Here is a 25,520-nt window from a genome sequence, read left to right as displayed (position 1 = left end):
GACACTTCTCTAAAGAAGACATCCAGATGTCCAACAGGAACATGAAAAGATGCTCAACGTCGCTCTTCATCAGGGAAATACAAATAAAACCACACTCAGATATTGCCTCACATCATTCAGAGTGGCTAAAATGAACAAATCAGGAGACTATAGATGCTGGCAAGGATGTGGAGAGACGGGAACCCTCTTGCACTGTTGGTGGGAATGAAAACTGGTGCAGTCGCTCTGGAAAACAGTGTGGAGGTTTCTCAAAAAATTAAAAATAGATCTACCCTATGACCCAGCAATAGCACTGCTAGGAATTTACCCAAAGGATACAGGAGTGCTGATGCATAGGGACACTTGTACCCCAATGTTTATAGCAGCACTTTCAACAATAGCCAAATTATGGAAAGAGCTTAAATGTCTATCAACTGATGAATGGATTAGGAAATTGTGGTTTATATACATAATGGAGTACTACGTGGCAATGAGAAAGAATTAAATATGGCCCTTTGTAGCAACATGGATGGAACTGGAGAGTGTTATGCTAAGTGAAGTAAGTCATACAGAGAAAGACAGATACCGTATGTTTTCACTCTTATGTGGATCCTGAGAAACTTAACAGAAATCCATGGGGGAGGGGAACAAAAAAAAGAGGTTAGAGAGGAAGGGAGCCAAAAGATAAGATACTCCTAAAAACTGAGAACAAACTGAGGGTTGATGGGGGGTGGGAGGGAGGAGAGGGTGGGTGATGGGTATTGAGGAGGGCACCTGTTGGGGTGAGCACTGGGTGTTGTATGGAAACCAATTTGACAATAAATTTCATAGTTAGAAAAAAATTTTTTTAAATGAAAGGACAGTGAATTGCTAATCATAGATAATGTGTTCAATGTGATTACAAATGTAATTATGTCCAAAAAGATATCTGACATGTTTAGCACAGAGGTGTATGGATTTAAAAAATATAATAAAGAAAAAATAAAAGTATGATCCTTTATCTTTTAAGCTTATTTATTTTTATTTATTTTGAGAGAGAGAGAGAGACTCTGTGCATGTGTGTGTGTGTGTGTGTGTGTGTGCATGAGTGGGGGAGGGGCAGAGAGAGAGAGAGAGAACTGATTCTGCTTTTGGTTTGTTTATTCATTTGTTTTGGTTTTTAGATTCCTACATAAGAGTGAGATCATATGGCATTGGTCTTTCCCAGTCTGACTTATTTCATTTGGCATAATACCCTCTAGGTCCTTAAACAAGTGCAATTTGGCTATGTTTATAAAAACTTAAATGCACATATTCTTTGGCCTACTAATCCCAATTTGTGGCATATTTATAGAGGCCGGAGGAAGAGGGATTGGGGATGGGTGTGTTCTGTTTTTGGTTTTGTCCAGCAAAGCCTAAGATGGCAGAAAGGATTACTCAAGGCTTCATGCAAGTCAAGAGAGCTAAGAGGAAAGCTAAGGGAAGTCTTCCAGGCTGATCTCAAGCTCCTGTATTTAAGAATACATGTAGGGAAACATTATGCAATACATCAGGGGGCTAAGTGCCAATAAGAAAGCATAGAAAGTGTACATAAAAACAAGTTAAGGTGTTGTCAAGACTACAAAAGAGCATATGCAGAAAAAAGGGTGGAAAACAAGATGAGCTATTCCATAGATAACATGATCTAAGGAATTCCTGAGCACAGGAACAACCCAACCCCTAGATATACATTAACTAAATAAGGGAAGTGCAGCCCGCTCTTTTCAGCAAGGCCAGAAAGCAGTGTTCTCCTTTCCAATGCATTCCCTATAATCTCCTAACCCAGGGCATAGCTATTTGATTTGCCACAGGGATGGACACAATTGATGAAGGGGAGTAGGAGATACAGACTTCCAGTTATGGAATAAGTCATTGGAATAAAAGGCACAGCATAAGAAATGTAGTCAGTGAGAATGTAATAGCATTATATAATGATGAGTGGTAGCTACACTTGTAGTGAGCATAACATAATGTATAGAGAAGTCAAATCACTATGTTGTACACCTGATACTAACATAACATTATGTTTCAAATATACTCAAATTAAAAAAAAATAAAAAGACCTAATATTAAGGCCTCATATTACATGTGTTTTGACATCTGGGGAAAGCAAGGAGAGTCTCAAATGGCCAACCACAAGTTCCCCTTGTCATCCTGTACCTGTAGACAAAGTACCATATTCAAATAACATTGCAGGGACCAAGTGCAGTGCCTGCTTATCCCTGAATTGTGGGTTTCTGTTCAAACAGGCCAAGCACATCCTCCTCCTGTGGGAAATTCTCCTGAGAGAAATCCAATCCTCCTATGGGAAATGGGGGTTTCACCACTCTCAGGGATTACACTACAGCCTCTGTTTGTTCACTCTATTCCCAGAGAGAATTCCCATGTGTCCCTTTGTAGCATATGGTGTTCTTTTCCAAGCTATGAGTATACCTGAATAATACACTGTTGATTTTATCTGTTTAGTGTTGGGAAGCTTTTGTTGGCTATACCCAAAACTCTAGGGCAAGAATCCCTTGATCACCAATGAGAAGTGGAGGTGATCAAAACAAAAAAAATTATGTATATTTGCAAATAATGTATAATGGTATAATTGCAAATTGTATAATTGCATAATGTATAATTGCAAATAAAAATCAAGATTTATATACAAGGATATCCATTTAAGCGTTGTTTTTAATAGCAATAACCTGAAAAACACCTAAGTTTTCACAATTAGATATTTCTAAATCATTAAGTGTCTATTGCGTATATATGTATATACACCCTATCTTCTTTATCCATTTATCATTATATGTACATCTTCTTTATCCATTCATCTATCAATGGACACTAGCATTAGTTCCATAATTTGACCATTGTAAATAATGCTGCAATTAAAACAGGGGTGCATATATCTTTTTGGATTAGTGTTTCTATATTCTTTGGTTAAATACCCAGTAGTAGAATTACTAAATCATACAGTAATTTTATTTTTAATTTTTTGAAAAGACTCCATATTGTTTTCCACAGTGACTGTAACAATTTGTATTCCCACCAACAGTGATGAGGGTTCCTTTTTTCCACATCCTCATCAATACTTGTTTTTTGTGTTTTTGATTTTAGCCATTTTGAGAGGTGTGAGGTGATATCTCATTGTGGTTTTGATTTGCATTTCTCTGCTGATGAGTGATGTTGAGCATCATTTCATGTGTCTGTTAGTCATCTCTATGACTTCTTTGGAGAAATGTCTGTTCCTGTCCTCTGCCCATTTTTAAACTGGATTATTTGGGAGTTTTTTGGTGTTGAGTTGTATAAGTTCTTTATATATTCTGGATACTAAGCCTTTATTGGATATGTCATTTGCAAATATCTTTGCCCATTCAGTAGATTGTCTTATTATTTTTGCTTGTTTTCTTTGCTGTGCAGAAGCTTTATATTTTTATGTGGTCCATGGAACACAATTTAGCAGTTAAAAAGATTGAGGTAGTTCACGCCCGTCGGAGTGGCCAAAATGAACAAATCAGGAGACTATAGATGCTGGAGAGGATGTGGAGAAACGGGAACCCTCTTGCATTGTTGGTGGGAATGCAAACTGGTGCAGCCACTCTGGAAAACATTGTGGAGGTTCCTCAAAAAATTAAAAATCGGGGCGCCTGGGTGGCGCAGTCGGTTAAGCGTCCGACTTCATCTAGGTCACGATCTCGCGGTCCGTGAGTTCGAGCCCCGCGTCAGGCTCTGGGCTGATGGCTCGGAGCCTGGAGCCTGTTTCCGATTCTGTGTCTCCCTCTCTCTCTGCCCCTCCCCCGTTCATGCTCTGTCTCTCTCTGTCCCAAAAATAAATAAACGTTGAAAAAAAAATTAAAAATAGACCTACCCTATGACCCAGCAATAGCACTGCTAGGAATTTACCCAAAGGATACAAGAGTACTGATGCATAGGGGCACTTGTACCCCAATGTTTATAGCAGCACTCTCAACAATAGCCAAATTATGGAAAGAGCCTAACTGTCCATCAACTGGTGAATGGATAAAGAAATTGTGGTTTATATACACAATGGAGTACTACGTGACAATGAGAAAGAATGAAATATGGACCTTTGTAGCAACGTGGATGGAACTGGAGAGTGTCATGCTAAGTGAAATTAGCCATACAGAGAAAGACAGATACCATATGTTTCACTCTTATGTGGATCCTGAGAAACTTAGCAGAAACCCATGGGGGAGGGGAAGAAAAAAAAAGAGGTTAGAGTGGGAGAGAGCCAAAGCATAAGAGACTCTTAAAAACTGAGAACAAACTGAGGGTTGATGGGGGGTGGGAGGGAGGGAAGGGTGGGTGATGGGTATTGAGGAGGGCACCTTTTGGGATGAGCACTGGGTGTTGTATGCAAACCAATTTGACAATAAATTTTATATATTGAAAAAAAAAGATTGAGGTAGTGTATCTGAATGTGATGGTATAGAAATAGCTCCAAGATATACGTAAGTAATAGAATTTAAGTTTATAGTATCATCACTTTTTTTGTAAGTGTATATGCATTTTTGTTTTGGAAAGTTTCTGGAAACTACTGACAGAAGTTGCCTTGGTGTTTAGATTAGGAATTTGTAAATAAGGAAGGGAAAGAGACTATAGCTTATTTTATACCTTTCTGATCATTTGGTTATTTTTCTTATCAAGTGTATTATTCATTTTTACAATGAAAATAAAACTAAAAAAGTATGATCTCTGCTACTAATGAGCTGATTTTCAAGTAGAAAGATGAATAGAATTTCACAAAACAAGTTTGAAGTCTCAACACTACAGGCTAGCGTCTGGACTGATGATTAAAATAGGGCAGAATGGTGCACAGCATATGGAACACTGAAGCAGTAAGCTGAAGGAGTGTTAATTGTATTAAAATTTTTTAATAGTTCTCATTTTAAAGGGGCTTCCTCTGAATATAAATAGTTTACTTCTACATTTAAGTAAGATCCATACTTAAAACAGGACACTGTACTCCCCAACATCAGAGTTTTGCCATCTAATTTTATTTTTAAAAGAAAAGCAAAGAACTAAATTCCTACAAATGTTATGAAGTTTGTGAAGAGACCAGAAGGTTTCTGAATATTGTGTTGCAATATAATCCATGTAAAATCAATACAATTACCTGGTCACTTGGGCCAAACCTCAGCTTTCACCCTAGTTTCAGGGTTACTAGAATGTTATTCTTTTCACAAAATCAACAAGAGAATTGTTTAATATGTCTCTCTCACTTGAGCCAGTGGTTTTGGCTGTAGGTTTCTTTCTAAAGTGAAAGTGGCTTAGATCCCCATCAAAAAGCAAAACTGATTGTAACTTGAGGGTAGAATGTACGTTATCCTTTGTGTCCACCTTTTTATTCTTCTCTAAATCAATATTTACAGTTTTAATGATAAATTATTTTTATAACCTTATTATTTTCTTGGATAAGATGCTTTTAAGAACTTTAACTGTTCTTCCCCCATAAGTTTCTACTTAATAGGCGTTATCATAATAGCTTGCCTTCAACATTGCTAATGTTGGGACCCCAGCACATTTCTAACAAATCAAGTCAGGTTTTATTTAGTTCAATTTAAGGGATGAATCAGCTTCAGGTGTCCTCTAAATGAATTACAAATTAATTGGCTGAGTGTGTTCAGCGATCTGGTCATTATTCCTTACATTCTGACAGTAATGTAGCCTGGCTTGCACTGGAGAACTTGATGCAATGGAAATATATAAAAACCCTTATGCTGGCTGTTATGGTGGATTATTTGAATCTACCTAGAACCCTACTACCATTTATTTTGCTTTCTGTTTTATTTTAGTTACAAAACTATGGTACGATCGATATACAATGGGAACCTAATGAGCTTTTTATGTTGTAAATACTTGAAGCTTATTCCACTTGATTAAAAACTCTTGTATGGTATATTTTGATTTGTTCCTTAGGAACATGTAATTTAGTACTAGTACTTACAATAAATGTTACTCATCAAGGCTTTTTAAGTAGAGGAAAAACAAATTTATCATTTATCTGTGTTGAATGATCAACATACGCACAGAACAACTGTACTATATTGCCTATGAATAGACACATTAATTATACAATCTAACTTCACTATTTTGGTAGTAAACCACAAGTTCATATATTGCTTTCCCTCCTGATGTTTAAAATTCTTTCTCAGGGCCGCCTGTGTGGCTCAGTTGGTTAAGCCACCAACTTTGGCTCAGGTCATGATCTCACGGTTCGTGGGTTTGTCCCTGGAAATGGCTCTGTGCTGACAGTTCAGAGCCTGGAGCCTGCTTCAAATGCTGCGTCTCCCTCTCTCTCTGTCTCTCCCCTGCTCACATTTTGTCACTCTCTCTCTCTCAAAAATAAAAAAAAGTAAACATTAAAAAATTAAAAAATAAAATTCTTGTTCAAAGGGTTGTAGCTTTAAAACATATTTGTACTTGTTTTTTAGTATTTTACTAGCTTTAGCTATGATAACTCTTTCATTTAAGTCATGCTTTATATGTTGTATACATTATATTGTTATTCAAATCCAATTCAGGAGAGGGCTCTATTTTAAATTTCATTAAGAAAGGGAATGTTGGGGCGCCTGGGTGGCGCAGTCGGTTAAGCGTCCGACTTCATCCAGGTCACGATCTCGCGGTCCGGGAGTTCGAGCCCCGCGTCGGGCTCTGGGCTGATGGCTCAGAGCCTGGAGCCTGTTTCCGATTCTGTGTCTCCCTCTCTCTCTGCCCCTCCCCCATTCATGCTCTGTCTCTCTCTGTCCCAAAAATAAATAAACGTTGAAAAAAAAAAAGTTTAACACCTACACCTTTTGAAAAAAAAAAAAAAAAAAAAAGAAAGGGAATGTTGAGGGACACCTGGGTGACTCGGTTAAGCGTCCGACTTCAGCTCAGATCATGATCTCACAGTCCGTGAGTTCGAACCCTGCATCCGGCTCTGTGCTGACAGCTCAGAGCCTGGAGCCTGTTTCAGATTCTGCGTCTCCCTCTCTCTCTGCCCCTCCCCTGCTCATGCTCTGTCTCTCTGTGTCTCAAAAATAAATTTAAAAAAAAAGAAAGAAAGGGAATATTGAAATCAGTGTACTTCTACAAAGGATTTGAGGTGTAGCCTCTGTGAGACCAGACCATATCTTTTTAGGTAGAAGGCAGCAACAGAACCTCATACCTCCTTCCATGATTTGCAGCATTTCTCCTCAACTCACTATCACAGGCTTTCTTTCTCACTCTCTTGCTCTCTCATTCTTGTTCTCTCATCACAAAAACATGCATACACATACAAGGGCTTTGCAGGATATAGATTTTTAAATTTTTTTTTTTTCAACGTTTATTTATTTTTGGGACAGAGAGAGACAGAGCATGAACGGGGAGGGGCAGAGAGAGAGGGAGACACAGAATCGGAAACAGGCTCCAGGCTCTGAGCCATCAGCCCAGAGCCCGACGCGGGGCTCGAACTCCCGGACCGCAAGATCGTGACCTGGCTGAAGTCGGACGCTTAACCGACTGCGCCACCCAGGCGCCCCAGGATATAGATTTTTAATTAAAATTTATTTTTAGATTTTTTTTTTTACCACCTCCTTAGCTAATTGGAGACCTCATAAGGATGAAGTTACTTGAAAAAAAAATCAGATTTCTATTTCTAGCTCTGCGATGGACATTTTGTTCCTTGTTAAATGTGTCCTTTGACCCTGCTTTTCCTGACTCCTTATCAGTAAAATGAAAGTCATTATTCCATCATGCTTCTAATTTACTTCCTACAGTTGCCTCTAGGATTCATTGAATTAAAATAACATATAAGGTCTATAGTTTATTGGAATAAAAAATCTAAAAATAAAAAGGATAGGGTTATTATGAAACTTTCTGAAGCCATAAATATGATTATTAAAAGCTACCTTATCTTCTTAAGCCTTTCTTATTTTCACTTTTAATTTATTATAACATTAAAACAAGATCCACACATGGCCAATCTAGATTAAATTCTCAAAAGACATCACAGTGATGTGATCTTGACTGTTATTTTTTAAAATATTTTTAATGTTTATTTATTTTTGAAAGAGAGAGAGAGAGAGAGACAGTGCAAGCAGGGGAGGGGCAGAGAGAAGGAGACACAGAATCTGAAGCAGGCTCCAGGCTCCAAGCAGTCAGTATGGAGCCCGATGTTGGGCTCGAACTCACGAACCGTGAGATCATGACCTGAGCTGAAGTCGGACGTTCAACCGACTGAGCCACCCAGGCGCCCTAACCGTTATTTTTTAAATATATTTAGTGTGAATATGAATATGTGTATCATAGAAAAATGAAAAAAATAGACATTATAATATTAACAAGTGCTATTTACTGAATTGTGGATAATTTAAATTCTTTCTTAAAAAATTTATCCTTATTTTCTACAATGACAATACAATGTATTATTTATGTGATTATAATCATTTAAAATCAATACTGCTTATTTGCTGGTGCACCTTTCTGGCTCAGTTGGTAGAGCATGCAACTCTTGATCTCAAGGTTGTGAGTTCAAGCCCCACAATGGGTGTGAAGTCTACCTTAAAAAAATGGTAAAAATAAAAACTAAAAACAACTTAAAAATACTAATTAATTGCTAACAGTTAATTTTTTGACTTGTTTTATTCTAACACACTTTCATGTTATGGAAATATCATGGAGAGGGCCATTTCAGAATGGGGAAACACCTATTAAGAACTGTGAAATTAATTTAGTTATGTGTTGAAAGTAGCCTAGTATAGATCACCCAGATGACCCTGTCTATAATATTCTTTCCTTTTATTGTTCTAATTATTTTAAATCTGTCTTATAGCTACAAGACCGCACTCAGTTCAGTGACCGAGACTTAGCCACCCTTAAGAAGTACTGGGACAATGGCATGACCAGCCTTGGTTCTGTGTGTAGAGAGAAAATTGAAGCAGTTGCAACTGAATTAAATGTTGACTGTGAAATAGTTCGGGTAAGACATTTTCAATAATTTTCATGCTGTGATTGAAGATTGTCATAAAAGAAAGCTCTATAAAAATTGCATGAGGTGCTGTAAACAAGAACATCAATAAAGTGAAAAAGATTATCCACAGAATGGGGGGAAATATTTTCAAAGTACATATCTGATAAGGAGTTTATATTCAGAGTATGTAAAGAATTCTTAAATATTAATAATAAAAAGGCAAATAATGCAATTGAAAATGGGCAAAGAATTTAAATATACTTTATCCAAAGAAGATATGCAACTGGCCAATAAACACACAAAAAAATGTTCAACATCATTTGTCATTGTGGAAATCAAAACCACAATGAGATACCACTTAATAGCCTATATGATGACTATAATAAAAAAGACAGATAATAACAAGTGTTGACTGGGATGTGGATAAATTGGAACCATTGTACACTTTTGTTGTAAATGTAAAATGTTTTAGCCACGTTGGAAAACAGTTCTTAAATTTTTAACATAGAGTTATCATATGACCCATCAATTTCACTCTTAGGTATGTACCCAAAAGAAATGAAATGTATGTATACTCAAAAACTTATACATGCTCATTTTTTTTCTTAAATTCCACATATTAATGAAATATTATGGTATTTCTTGCTCTCTGACTGACTTATTTCACTTAGCATAATACTCTCCAGATCCATTCACATTCTTCCAAATGGTCACATTGCAATTTTTTTTTTTATGGCTGGGTAATATTCCATTGTATATATGTACCACTTTTTCTTTATCCATTCAGCAGTCAATGGACATTTGGTCTGTTTCCATAATTTGGCTATTATAGATAATGCTGCTATAAACATTGAGGTGCATGTATCCCTTCAAGTTAGTATTTTTTATTCTATGGGTAAATACCTTGTTGTACAATTCCTGGATTGTAAGGTAGTTCTATTTTTAATTTTTTGAGGAAACTCCATACTGTTTTCCACAGTGGCTGCACCAATTCACATTCCACAGACAGTGCAAGAGGGTTCCCCTTTCTTCACATCTTCACCAACACTTGTTGTTTCTTGTGTTGTTAATTTTAGCCATTTTGACAAGTGTGAGGTGATACCTCATTGTAATTTTGATTTGTATTTCTCTGATGATCAGTGATGGTGAGCATCTTTTCATATATCTGTTGGCCATCTGTATGTCTTCTTTGGAAAAATGTCTATTCTTGTCTTCTGTTCATTTCTTAATTGGATTATTCATCTTTTGGGTGTTGAGTTTTATGAGTTCTTTATATATTTTGGATAATAATCCTCTATCAGAATGTCATTTGCTAGTGTCTTCTCCCATTCTGTAGGTTGGCTTTTAGTTTTGTTGATCATTTAATTCACTGTGCAAAGCTTTTTGTTTTATTGAAACAAATGAGCATAGGAGAAAAAAAAGAGAGAGAGGCAAACCAAGAAACAGACTCTTAACTATAGAGAATGAATTGATGGTTACGATAGAAGAGGTGATTGGGAGGGATGGAATAAATAGGTGTTGGTGATTAAGGAGTGCACTTGCAGTGAGCACAGGGTGTTGTATGTAAGTGTTGAAACACTGAATTGTACACCTGAAACTAATAATACGTTGTATGTCAACTAATTGGAATTTAAATAAAAACTTAAAAAAAGTACTTATACATGGATATTCATAGCAGCATTGTTCATAATAGCCAAAAAGTGGGAAAAAAACAAATGTCCATGAAGTGAATGCATAAAGAAAATGTGATATAGCATAGAATGGAATATTATATAAACATATAAAGTAATGAAATACTGAAACGTGCTACAAAATAGATGATTCTTGAAAACATTATGCTAAGTGAAAGAAACCAGTCACCAAAGACCACATATTTTATGATTCCATTTATATGAAATATCCAGAATAGGAACGTCTACAGAAATGAAAAGTAGTATCAGTAATTGCCAGGGGATTGAGATAGGGAGGAATGAAAAATGAGTATAGGGTTTCTTTTTGGCATGCTGAAAATATTCGGAATTTGGGTGATTACATTACATTACATTACATTATGAAACATTACATAAGGTAATATGAAATAGACCTCACATGTTATGTAATGAAATTTTGATTGAAAATTATATTGATCAGTCATGGGTACAGTAGTTTACATTCAATTTATAAAATGTGGATATAAGATTTAAATAGTAGTAATAGTAGTATGCTCATAAGTGTTTAACAATTAGCTAAGGAAAAAAAACCCTGATTTATAGCATTTCTTGATTTTTTTTCCTTTTAATATATGAAATTTATTGTCAAATTGGTTTCCATACAACACCCAGTGCTCATCCCAAAAGGTGCCCTCCTCAATACCCATCACCCACCCTCCCCTCCCTCCCACCCCCCATCAACCCTCAGTTTGTTCTCAGTTTTTAACAGTCTCTTATAGCATTTCTTGATTTATGTGGTATAAAGAATCCCACTCTAGGTGATTTCATGGATCATTCAATGTGGAATTCAGAAGAGATGCTAACAGTTGGCTTTTTCAAGGAAGTATGAGTAGGCTTCAGCTTACACTGGAGATTCATCCCAGAAAATCAAGAGGGAAGTGCTATTAAAGAACAAATGACAAAATTCAGATTTCTTCTATAGGAAGAAATAAAGTATTTTCACATACATAGATGAAGAAAAATGGAATATTGGGAGAAACCATGGAGCACAGATTTCGAAAAATAATTGCTATTCTCACAATGCTTGCTTTTTGGTTTTTTTTTGGATCCAAATGAAAAATCAAATTAAATCCTGCAATTACTGAGTATGCTACGTTATGTATACTAACAAAGAAATAGAAATGCATCAGACACTTTTCCTATTTTTTAAGTAGTTTGGAGTCTAGCAAGAAGGATAACACAAGAATACAAATGATTGAAGAAGAATTGGAGTGGGATAATGGTATGAGAAGCCTAAATGCCAAGAATAAGGAACTTCAGAACATGTGTTTTTGTTCTTATCATTTTTTTTTAATATAAGTTATAAATGCACCCAGCTTAAGGAGCCGAGTTCTGTAAAACTTGCTATAAAACCAACATTCCTTATTCTTTCCCTACTCCTATTTTCCAATAGCTGGAATCAAGCACTTTTTACCTCCACCTATGAATAATGTGTTGTATTAATTAGGATTAGGTTTGGCTGTAACAGAAACACTCACTAGTAATTCAGACAAGATATTTTAATTTCATGTACAAGTCCAGGGATATACAACTTAAAATTGGCATGGCAGTTCTGCCCCATAAACTCCTCAGAGACTCTGGTACATTCCACCTTCAATTCTGCCATCTCTATGATGTACTTCTTGCCCAAAAGGTCCAAAATTATGACACTTATGGTCCAGGAAGCAAGACAGAGGGGATAAAAGAAGAGGCAAGGGGTGTGTACCAGCTATCTTTTAAAGAGGATTCCCGGAAACTGTCACAAGACACATTCACTTCTAACCCACTGGCTGAAGATTAGTTCCATGGTCATACCTAACTGTAAGGGATGCTGCAAATGCAGTTGTACTCTGGGAAGCCATATGCCCAGCTAAATTTTTTTATTATTATGGAAGAGGGAGAATACCTAAGAGTCTCCCTTCTCTCTGTTTATATGACTATTTCTTGATTTTTCAATGCTAGCCATTGTTGATTGATTTTCCACTATGAAATACGAGGGTTTATCCTCAATCTTTTTCAAGATCTCTTCAGCGATCCTTTTACTTACATGCATACTTTTTCTCTTTTTATTCTCCCAGTTTGGTTATTTCATAATTTTGGTTAGTTAGTTATCCAGTGTTAACATTATTATAACTAAGTAAGTGTTTTACATATTTGACTTATGTAGTATACTATTATAATACATATTAATATATGTAGTATATTATATTATACTATTTCTGTGTAACATTATTTTGTTTTTTTGTTTTGTTTTGGTTTTGTGTTCATTATTAGTTTTTTGGGTTTTTTTTGCATTTTTGCTTGCTTAATTTTGTAGGTACTTACTACTAATTTATTCTGAAACCCTTTCCAGGTGCATATCTCTCTTCTCAATACATTCATACACATTTGGTAGTTTAACAGTTTTATCATCTTGAAGAAATTTTTCCTGAAATCTGATCTGTTCCAGTCTGAATTGGTAGGTCTTCACCTGGAACACAGCTGTTATCCTGAGATTTCCATTTTCAATGTGGTTATCTTTTTGCTGTACTTTCAGTAAGTTATCATGAAATTCATTGCCATGGGGGAGAAGTAAGTTATCATGAAATTCATTGCCATGGGGGAGACCCCATTCTGCAAGAGAGAGGAGACAGTGATAGAATATTCCTAAACATACTCTCTCAAAATGAAAGATATAAAAATCTTTCCTTTTCAGACAGTGTTTGCTGCATCCCATAGAGTTTGAACCATTGAGCTCTCATTTTCACTTGTCTTCATGGTTTTTTTTTTTCATTTCTTGATTGATCCATTCATTGTTTAGTAGCATGTTATTTAGCTTCCATGTAGTTGTGTTCCTTCCAGATTTTCTTGTGATTGAGTTCCACTTTCAACTGTTGTGGTTGGAAAAGATGTGTGACATGAATTGTTAAGATTTTTTTATGCCCTAATATATGGTCAGTCCTGGTAATGTGCCATGTGTACTTGAAGAGAATGTGTACTCTGCTGTTTTGAGATGGGATATTCTGAATTTATCTGTTAGACCCATCTGGTCCAATATGTCATTCAAAGACAGTGTTTCATTTTTTTTTTATGTTTGGATGATCTATCCATTGATGTAAGTGGGATGTCAAAATCCCCTCTTATTATTGTATTATTACCAATTTCTTCTTCTATGTCTGTTAATAGCTGTTTTCTTTATTTAGGTGGTTTCATGTTGGTGCATAAATATTTACAATTGCTATATACTTTTGTTGGACTATTCTCTTTATCATATGCAGTGTCTTTCTTTGTCTCTTGTTACAATCTTTGTTTTAAAGTCTATTTTTTTCTGATACGAGTATTGATACACCACCTTTCTTTTTGTTTAGATTTGTATGGGAAATGTTTTCCACCCTTTCAGTTTTTATGTGCATGTGTCTTTAGTTCTGCAGTGAGTCTCCTTTAGCAGCATATAGTTGGGTATTGCTTTTTATCCACTCTGTCACCCTATATTTTTTTTATTGGAGCATTTAGTCCATTTAAACAGATGCAAAAATTCTCAATAAAATACTAGCAAGTAAAATCCAATAATACTTAAAAGAATCATTCACCATAATTAAGTGGGATTTACTCTTGGGTTGCAAGGGTGCTTTCATATCTACAAATAAATCAATGTGATATGCCACATTAATAAAAGAAAGGATAATAACCAAATGGTCCTCTCAATAGATGCAGATAAAGCATTTGACAAAGGACAATATCCATTCATGATAAAAACCATCAATAGAGTAGGTTTAGAGGGAACATAACTCAACATAACAAAGGTCATATATGAAAAACCCACAGCTATTATAATTCTCAATGTGGAATTCATATAATTTCACTCATATGTGGAATTTAGGGAACAAAACAGATGAACCAACAATGGAAAAATATCAAAAACAACACCTTTAAATTCAGAGAACAAAATGGTGATTGCCAGAGGGGAGGTAACTGAAGGGAGGGGTAAAATATATGGGATCAAGAGTATGTTTATATTTATGAACACTGAGTAATGTATGTCATTGTTGAATCATTATATTGTAGATGTGAAACTAATATAACACTATGTCAATTATTACTTCAATAAAAGAAAGAAAAAAAGAGACATTGATAGCAATAGAATAATAGCAGGGGACTTTAGCAGCCCATTTGCATCAATGGATAGTTTTTCCAGCCAGAAAATCAATAAAGGACCTTAAACAACATAGTAGAGCAGATGGACATTAAAAAAATATACAGAACATTTCATCCAAAATCAGCAGAATTCACATTCTTCTCAAGCTCACGTGGAACATTTTCCAATACAGATCACATATTAGGCCACAGGTCTCAATAAATTTAAGATGACTGAAATTTTATTAAGCATCTTTTCTGACCACAAGAGCATGAAACTAGAAATCAATTACAAGAAGAAACTGGCATCACAGATTTATTAGAAACAAATGAAAGCAAACAAACAAAAAATGACTTACCAAAATCTAGGGGATACAGCAAAAGTGGTTCTAAAAGGAAAGTTCCTAGTACTACAAGCTATGAAAAAGAGAAACCTTAAATAAACAATTAACTATAGACCTAAAGTAACAAGAAAAAAAAGGTAGTATAGTAGAAGAAAGTAATAAAGATGAGAGTGGAAATAAATTAGATAGTAAAAGTGAAATAGAAAAGATAAATGAAATCAAGGGCTGTTTCTTTAAAAAGATAAACACAGTTCACAAATCTTTAGCTAGTTTCACCAAGAAAAAAGAAGGCTCAAATAAAAACAGAAATGAAAGAGAAATTACAACTGATACCACAGAAATACAAGGGTTCATAAGATTATTATAAATTGTCTGGAGCAACACATTAGACAACCCAGAATAAATTGATAAATTACTGGAAACACAATATTCCAAGACTGAATCATGAAGAAATAGGAAATATAAGTTAACTTATTATTAATGAGCATAATGAATCAATAATCAAAAAACTCTAAACAAAGTTACAACCAATCCCTCAGAGATACAAACAATTATCAGGGAATACTATGAAAAATTATATGCCAACAAATTGGACAACCTGGAAGAAATGGACAAATTCCTGAACACCCACACTCTTCCAAAACTCAATCAGGAGGAAATAGAAAGCTTGAACAGACCCATAACCAGTGAAGAAATTGAATCGGTTATCAAAAATCTCCCAACAAAGAAGAGTCCAGGACCAGATGGCTTCCCAGGGGAGTTCTACCAGACGTTTAAAGCACAGTTAATACCTATCCTTCACAAGCCATTCCAAGAAATAGAAAGGGAAGGAAAACTTCCAGACTCATTCTATGAAGCCAGTATTATTTTGATTCCTAAACCAGACAGAGACCCAGTAAAAAAAAAGAGAACTACAGGCCAATATCCCTGATGAATATGGATGCAAAAATTCTCAATAAGATACTAGCAAATCGAATTCAATGGGATATAAAAAGAATTATTCACCATGATCAAGTGGGATTCATTCCTGGGATGCAGGGCTGGTTCAACATTCACAAATCAATCAACGTGATACATCACATTAATAAAAGAAAAGAAGCATATGATCCTGTCAATCGATGCAGAAAAGGCCTTTGACAAAATTCAGCACCCTTTCTTAATAAAAACCCTTGAGAAAGTCGGGATAGAAGGAACATACTTAAACATCATAAAAGCCATTTATGAAAAGCCCACAGCTAACATCATCCTCAATGGGGAAAAACTGAGAGCTTTTTCCCTGAGATCAGGAACACGACAGGGATGCCCACTCTCACCGCTGTTGTTTAACATAGTGCTGGAAGTTCTAGCATCAGCAATCAGACAACAAAAGGAAATCAAAGGCATCAAAATTGGCAAAGATGAAGTCAAGCTTTCACTTTTTGCAGATGACATGATACTATACATGGAAAATCCGATAGACTCCACCAAAAGTCTGCTAGAACTGATACATGAATTCAGCAAAGTTGCAGGATACAAAATCAATGTACAGAAATCAGTTGCATTCTTATACACTAACAATGAAGCAACAGAAAGACAAATAAAGAAACTGATCCCATTCACAATTGCACCAAGAAGCATAAAATACCTAGGAATAAATCTAACCAAAGATGTAAAGGATCTGTATGCTGAAAACTATAGAAAGCTTATGAAGGATATTGAAGAAGATATAAAGAAATGGAAAGACATTCCCTGCTCATGGATTGGAAGAATAAATATTGTCAAAATGTCAATACTACCCAAAGCTATCTACACATTCAATGCAATCCCAATCAAAATTGCACCAGCATTCTTCTCGAAACTAGAACAAGCAATCCTAAAATTCATATGGAACCACAAAAGGCCCCGAATAGCCAAAGTAATTTTGAAGAAGAAGACCAAAGCAGGAGGCATCACAATCCCAGACTTTAGCCTCTACTACAAAGCTGTCATCATCAAGACAGCATGGTATTGGCACCAAAACAGACACATAGACCAATGGAATAGAATAGAAACCCCAGAACTAGACCCACAAACGTATGGCCAACTCATCTTTGACAAAGCAGGAAAGAACATCCAATGGAAAAAAGACAGTCTCTTTAACAAATGGTGCTGGGAGAACTGGACAGCAACATGCAGAAGGTTGAAACTAGACCACTTTCTCACACCATTCACAAAAATAAACTCAAAATGGATAAAGGACCTGAATGTGAGACAGGAAACCATCAAAACCCTAGAGGAGAAAGCAGGAAAAGACCTCTCTGACCTCAGTCATCGCAATCTCTTACTTGACACATCCCCAAAGGCAAGGGAATTAAAAGCAAAAATGAATTACTGGGACCTTATGAAGATAAAAAGCTTCTGCACAGCAAAGGAAACAACCAACAAAACTAAAAGGCAACCAACGGAATGGGAAAAGATATTTGCAAATGACATATCAGACAAAGGGCTAGTATCCAAAATCTATAAAGAGCTCACCAAACTCCACACCCAAAAAACAAATAACCCAGTGAAGAAATGGGCAGAAAACATGAATAGACACTTCTCTAAAGAAGACATCCAGATGGCCAACAGGCACATGAAAAGATGCTCAACGTCGCTCCTCATCAGGGAAATACAAATCAAAACCACACTCAGATATCACCTCACGCCAGTCAGAGTGGCCAAAATGAACAAATCAGGAGACTATAGATGCTGGAGAGGATGTGGAGAAACGGGAACCCTCTTGCACTGTTGGTGGGAATGCAAACTGGTGCAGCCACTCTGGAAAACAGTGTGGAGGTTCCTCAGAAAATTAAAAATAGACCTACCCTATGACCCAGCAATAGCACTGCTAGGAATTTGCCCAAGGGATACAGGAGTACTGATGCATAGGAGCACTTGTACCCCAATGTTTTTAGCAGCACTCTCAACAATAGCCAAATTATGGAAAGAGCCTAAATGTCCATCAACTGATGAATGGATAATTGTGGTTTATATACATAATGGAGTACTATGTGGCTATGAGAAAGAATGAAATATGGCCCTTTGTAGCAACGTGGATGGTAGTGGAGAGTGTGATGCTAAGTGAAATAAGTCATACAGAGAAAGACAGATACTGTATGTTTTCCCTCTTATGTGGATCCTGAGAAACTTAGCAGAAACCCATGGGGGAGGGGAAGGAAAAAAAAGAGGTTAGAGTGGGAGAGAGCCAAAGCATAAGAGACTGTTAAAAACTGAGAACAAACTGAGGGTTGATGGGGGGTGGGAGGGAAGGGAGGGTGGGTGATGTTTACTGAGGAGGGCACCTTTTGGGATGAGTACTGGGTGTTGTATGGAAACCAATTTTACAATAAATTTCATATATTGAAAAGAAAAGTTCAGGACATGATGATGTGGCTGGTAAATTCTATCAAACGTTCAAAGATGATTTAATACTTATCCTCAAAATCTTCCAGAAATTGAAGTGAGAAAAAAGCATCCAAACTCATTTTAGGATGCCAACAATATCTTGATACCCAAACCAGATAAGGACACTACAAAACAAGAAAGTTACAGTCCAGTATTCCTAATGAACATAGATGCAAAAATCCTTAACAAAATATTAATGTATTAATGAATTTAACAATACATTAAAAAGACCTTACATCCTGGTCAAGTGGGATTTATCCCAGGGATACAATGATGGTACAAGATATATCAATCAATCAACATCATACAGGCCCATTAATAAAATGAAACATAAAAATCATAAAATCATCTCAACAGATACAAGAATCATTTGACAAAATTCAATATCCATTTATGATTAAAAATATCTCTTAATAGAGTAGGTACAGAGGGGATGTACCGCAACATAATGAAGACCATACATGACAGACCCACAGCTAATATCATTCTCAATTGTGGAAAGCAGAAAGCTTTTCTTCTAAGATCAGGAGAGAATTAATAATGCTCAATCTCCCCACTTTTTTCAACATAGTATTGGAAGTCCTAGCAACAGCAATTAGGAAAGAAAAAGAAAGAAAAGACATATAGATTGGAAAGGCAGAAGTAACACTCATTATTTGTAGATGACATGATACTATATATAGAAAGTCTAAACACCCCGCCAAAAAAATGTTATTATAAATAAATCCAGCAAATTCAGATTACAAATTAAAAAACATTTTTGTGTTTCTATACACTAATAAAGAACAATCAGAGAAATCAAGAAACAATCACATTTTCAATCACATTGAGAAGAATAAAAAGCCTAGAAATAAATTTAGCCAAAAAGGTGAAATACCTCTACATTTACAGGTATAGGACATTGAGGAAAGAAATTGGAGAAGGCACAATGAAATTCCTATCAAAATTCCAGTGTCATTTTTCACAGAACTAGAAAAAAAATGATTCTAAAACTCTTATGTATCCACAAAATATCCTGAATAGCCAAAACAATCTTGAGAAAAAAGAACAAATGTGGAAGCATCATACACCCTGACATCAAACTATAATAAAAAGATATAATCAAAACACTATAGTATTGCCATGAAACTTGACACATAGATAAATGAACATATTAGAGTACCTAAAAATAAGCCCGCAAACTAATTTATAGCAAAAGATGCAAAAATATACAATGGGAAAAGAGTAGTCTCTTCAATAAATGGTGGTGGGAAAACTGGACAGCTACATGCAAAAGAGTAATATTGGGTCACTATGTTACACTACATACAAAAATTAATTCATGGTGGATTAAAGACTTCAACATTAGTCCTGAAAACAAAATTTCTGGAAGAAAATGTAAGTGGCAAACTCCTTGCCATTGGTCTTACTGATGTTGTCTTGGATTTGTCTCCAAAGGCAAGGGAAACAAACCAAAATAAACTGGGGCTACATGAAACTAAAAAGTTTCTGCACAGCAAAAGAAATTATCAAAAAATGAAAAGGCAACCTACTAAATGAAAGAGGATATTGGCAAATTAGATATCCAATAAGAGGTAATATTGAAAATAAAGAACATATGCAAGCCATTAACAAAATAACAAACACCAGAAATGAACCCAAAACTATATGGTTAATTAACCTTTGACAAAGCAGGAAAGAATATCCAATGGGAAAGCGACAGTCTCTTCAACACATGATGTTGGAAAAAAAACTGGACAGCAGCATGCAAAAGCATGAAAACAGACCACTTTCTTACACCATACACAAAAATAAATTCAAAATGGATGAAAGACTTAAATGTGAGACACAAAACCACTAAAATCCTAGAGAAGAACACAGGCAACAACCTCTTTGACATCAGTTCTAGTAACTTCTTACTGAATAGATCTCCTGAGGCAAAGGAAACAAGCAAAAGCAGACAATTTGGACCTCTTCAAGACAAAAAACTTCTACACAATGAAGGACACAATGAACAAAATTAAAAGGCAACCTGAAGAATGGGAGATTTTTTCAAATGAAATATCTGCTAAAAAGTTAGTGTCCAAAATATATACAGTACTTAAAAAACTCAACACCCAAAAGTGAATAGTCCAAGTCAAAAATTGGCAGAAAATATGAATAGACATTTTTCCAAAGAAGACATACAGGTGGTGAACAGACACATGAAAAGAAGCTCAATATCACTGATTATCAGGAAAATACAAATCAAAACTACAATGAAATATCATTTCACACCTGTCAGAATGGCTGAAATCTGGGCACCTGGTGGCTCAGTTGGTTAAGCATCCAATTCTTGATTTCAGCTCAGGTCATGATCTCATGGTTCATCAGATTGAACCATGCATCAGGCTCTGCACTGATAATGTGGAGTGATTGAGATTCTGTCTCTTCCTCTTTCTATGTCCTTCCCCTGCTAAGGTTCTCTCTCTCTCTCTCTCTCTCTCTCTCTCTCTCTCTCAAAATTAATTAAAAAGAAGATTTTTTAAAAAAGAATGGCTAAAATCAACAACACAAGAAACAACAGGTGTTGGCATGGATGTGGAGAAAGTGGAACACTCCTGTACTGTCTGTATAGCCACTCTTGAAAACAATATGGAGGTTCCTCAAAAAGTTATAATAGAACTACCCCTATAATCCAGCAATTGCATTATTAGTTATTTACCAAAAGAATACAAAAATACTAATTCAAAGGGATACATGCACCCCAGTGTTTACAGCTGCATTTTCTACAATAGCCATATTGTGGAAACAGCTCAAATGTCCATCAGCTGAAGAATGGATAAATAAATGGTAAATATATACAATAGAATGTTACTCAGCCATGAAAAGTAATGAAATCTCCATTTGCAATGACATGAGTGGAACTAGAGAGTACTATGTTAAGTAAAATAAGTCAGCCAGAGAAAGACAGTACTATATGATTTCACTCATAGTTGGAACTTAAGAAACAAAACAAAAGAGCATAGGGAAAAAAAGAGAGAGGCAAACCAAGAAACACACTCTAAACTATAGAGAACACACTGATAGTTATGGGGGGGTTAGTTGGGGGAGGGGTTAAATAGGTGATCGGTATTGAGGAGTGCACTTGTGATGAGTGCTTGGTGTTGTAAGGAAGTGTTAAATCACTAAATTGTACACCTTAATCTAATATTACACTGTATGTTAACTAACTTAAATTTAAACAAAAACTTGAAAAAAAATAGCAAACAATCCAATTAAAGACTGAGCAGAGGACCTGAACAGACTTTTTTCCAAAGAATACATGTAGATGACCAGGAGGAACATCCCTACTCATGGTAATGGAAATCAAAACACAATGAGATGCCACTTTTCACCTGTCAGAATGGCTAGTATCAGAAAGACAAGAAAAAAAGTGTTGATGAGGATGTGGAGAAAAGGGAAATCTTGTACACTGTTTATGGGAATGTAAAATGGTGTATCCATAATGGAAAACAGTATGAATTTAAAAATTGAACTACCGTAGTATCCAATAATTCCATTGCTGGTTATTTAACTGAGGAAGACAAAAACACTAGTGTGAGAAAACATGTGCACCCCTATGTTTATTGCAGTATTACTTATAATAGCCTAGGTATGGAAAACAACGTAAGTTCCATGAATGGATCAGTAAATATAAAAGATGGTGGTGTGTATATTGCATATATACATCCCCATCAACCCTTAGTTTGTTCTCTGTATTTAAGAGTCTCTTATGCTTTGCCTCCCTCTCTGTTTGAAACTATATACATACATACTCTGCTATAAAAAAATAATACAATCTTGCCATTTGTGACAACATGGGGGACCTTCAGGGTATTATGCTACATTAAATAAGTCAGACAGAGAAACACAAACACTGCATGATTTTGCTTATATATGGAAACTAAAAAGAAAAAACAAACAAACAAAAAATATCTTTACATGTGGAGAACAGATTGTTGGTTGCCAGAAGGGTTGGAGGTTTTGCAGAGCAAAATGGTTGAAGGGAATTAAAAACAAACTTCCAGGTATAAAGTAAATAAGTCATGGGGGAGTAATGTACAGCATGAGGGATATAGTCAATATTATTGTATTAACTTTCTAAGCTGAAAGATGGTATCTAGATTTTTTGTGATGACCATTTCACAATACATACAAATGCCAAATCAATAAATTTTACACCTTGAACTAACATAATGTGTTATGTCAATTATACATCAATATATTTTTAAAATGGAGTCAAGAATGGCATGATCAATCTCACACAGCTAGTCAGTGACTACAAGCCAAATCTTTTTATTATTATCTAATATTGTTTCTATTTCCACTTTACCAATGTATGCCCTATCATAAGAATTACCTTGAAAACCTCTTTAAAAATACAGATTACTCCTTTCCAGTCTTACTCTCAGGATTTGCTAGAAAGGATCTGCTAATCCGTATGTTTCCTTTTTCTCAATAATTAGGATCAGGTTAATTTGGAGGAGTTCACTTCACTACACTATACTATGTCATTGTGGTTAAATATTGTAGCTGGTTCTTTCCTTTTATAATACTTGATCAGATTTTGTGATTTATATTTTCTTCTCAAAATTTCTATTGTCTCTACTTTTACTAGATTGTAAGTTTGAGTTCCATGAGGACATATATCATGCCTGGTTGTTCACTACTGAGACTCCACAACTAGAACTGTGTTTGGTACATACTTGATGTTCAGTAATATTTGTGGAATGAATGTTTAACAGAATGGTGTACCCTGTACATATAACATTCCCACCATACAAATATATAATAATATACACTTAAATAGAAGTTTTACATATTGTTTTATATTATTTTAATTTATTTTAATATAATTTATTGTAAAGTTAGGTAACATACAGTGTATACAGTGTTCTCTTGGTTTCAGAGGTAGATTCCCATGATTCATTGCTTATAATCCACACCCAATGCTCATTCCAACAAGTGCCCTCCTCAATGCCCATCACCCTTTCTCCCTTTTCTCCCATCCTCCCATCAGCCCTCAGTTTGTTCTCTGTATTTAAGAGTCTCTTATTGTTTGCCTCTCTCCCTGTTTGAAACTATTCTTTCCCCTTCACTTCCCACATGGTCTTCAAGTTCCACATATGAGTGAAATATATGATATCTGTCTTTCTCTGACTGACTTATTTCACTCACCATAATACCCTCCAGTTCCATCCACGTTGTTGCAAATGACAACATATTATTCTTTCTCATTGACAAATAGTATTCCATTGTATATATAAACCACATCTTCCTTATCCATTCATCAATTGATGGACATTTCAGCTCTTTGCATAATTTGGCTATTGTTGAAAGCACTACTATACACATTTGCGTACATGTGCCCCTATGAATCAGCACTCCTGACCATTAAACAGAACTCCTGTTTAATCTCCATACTGGCTTTATAAAGTTTATAAGTGACTAATCTACTACCTTTCACTATATGTTTGCTTTAACCTGTGAAATTATTTCCTTGCTTAATTTTCTGTGTTCCATTAATGGCCTTTTCTTTCCACTCAAAAAAATCCCTTTATCATTTCTTATAAAGTTGGTTTAGTGGTGATGAATTCCTTTAACTTTTTTTTTTCTGAGGGGGAGGATCCGGGAAACTCTCTCCCCTTCAATTCTGAATGATAACCTTCCTGGGTACTCTTTTTTTTGTTTGTTTGTTTGTTTTTCCTGGGTAGGTTTCTTTGCTTTTTTTTTTTTCCTTTTATCTCTTTGAATATATCATGCCGATCCCTTATGGCCTGCAGTGTTTCTGCTGAAAAATTACCTGATAGCCTTTTGGGGTTTCCCTTGTTTTAACCGTTTGTTGTTGTTGATGTTGTTGTTGTTGTTTTGTCTTGTTTTGTTTTGTTTTGCTTTGTTTTTTGGTGATTTTAAATTCTTTCCTCATCATTATATTTTTCCAGTTTAATTATTATGTGTCTTGCTGTGGACCTCCTTGGGTTCATCTTGTTAGGGGCTCTTCTTGGACCTGGATCTCTGTTTCCTTCCCCAGGTTAGGGAAGTGTCCTGGTATTATTTTTTTTTCAAATAATTTTTTCTTTCCCTTTCTCTCTCTCTTCTCCTTCTGAGAATTCTATAATGTGAATGTTATTATGCTTGATGGTGTTGCATAGTTTTCTTAATCTATTCTCCTTTTATTATTCTTTTTTTCTTTTTGCTATTCAATTTAGTCGCTTTCCATTACCCTGTCTTCCAGATCGCTGATCCATGTTTCTGCATTCTTTAATCTGCTATTGATTCCCTCTACTGTATTTTTCATGTCAGTCATTGAATTCTTCAGTTATGATTCACTTTTGTTTATATTCTCTAACTCTTTGTGGACATTCTCACTGGGTTTATCCACTCTTTTTTCTCAAGTCTTTTCAGTATCTTTATGACCATTACTTTTTTTTTTTTAATTTATTTATTTTTTTTTTTTTCTGAAATTTATTGACAAATTGGTTTCCATACAACACCCAGTGCTCATCCCAAAAGGTGCCCTCCTCAATACCCATCACCCACCCTCTCCTCCCTCCCACCCCCCATCAACCCTCAGTTTGTTCTCAGTTTTTAACAGTCTCTTATGCTTTGGCTCTCTCCCATTCTAACCTCTTTTTTTTTTTTTTTCCTTCCCCTCCCCCATGGGTTCCTGTTAAGTTTCTCAGGATCCACATAAGAATGAGACCATATGGTATCTGTCTTTCTCTGTATGGCTTATTTCACTTAGCATCACACTCTCCAGTTCCATCCACGTTGCTACAAAAGGCCATATTTCATTTTTTCTCATTGCCATGTAATATTCCATTGTGTATATAAACCACAATTTCTTTATCCATTCATCAGTTGATGGACATTTAGGCTCTTTCCATAATTTGGCTATTGTTGAGAGTGCTGCTATGAACATTGGGGTACAAGTGGCCCTATGCATCAGTGCTCCTGTATCCCTTGGATAAATTCCTAGCAGTGCTATTGCTGGGTCATAGGGTAGGTCTATTTTTAATTTTCTGAGGA

At 35.5% G+C, this 25,520-nt stretch overlaps 1 protein-coding gene across 1 annotated transcript in view; it reads left to right on the top strand.

Moving 5' to 3' along the window:
• The window catches only part of HDX (highly divergent homeobox), a 195,185-nt gene that overhangs the window by 111,282 nt on the left and 58,383 nt on the right, over positions 1-25,520 (top strand). Inside the window, exon 5 of the mRNA XM_043569679.1 lies at positions 8,804-8,950. Within this exon, the coding sequence (XP_043425614.1) occupies positions 8,804-8,950 (147 nt within the window). The remainder of the gene's footprint in view (positions 1-8,803; positions 8,951-25,520) is intronic.

Source organism: Prionailurus bengalensis, chromosome X (genome assembly GCF_016509475.1).
Source record: "Prionailurus bengalensis isolate Pbe53 chromosome X, Fcat_Pben_1.1_paternal_pri, whole genome shotgun sequence".
Lineage (NCBI taxonomy): Eukaryota > Metazoa > Chordata > Mammalia > Carnivora > Felidae > Prionailurus > Prionailurus bengalensis.
The sequence above is the reverse complement of the archived record's forward strand: the minus strand, read 5'-3'. Positions and strand labels throughout refer to the sequence as shown.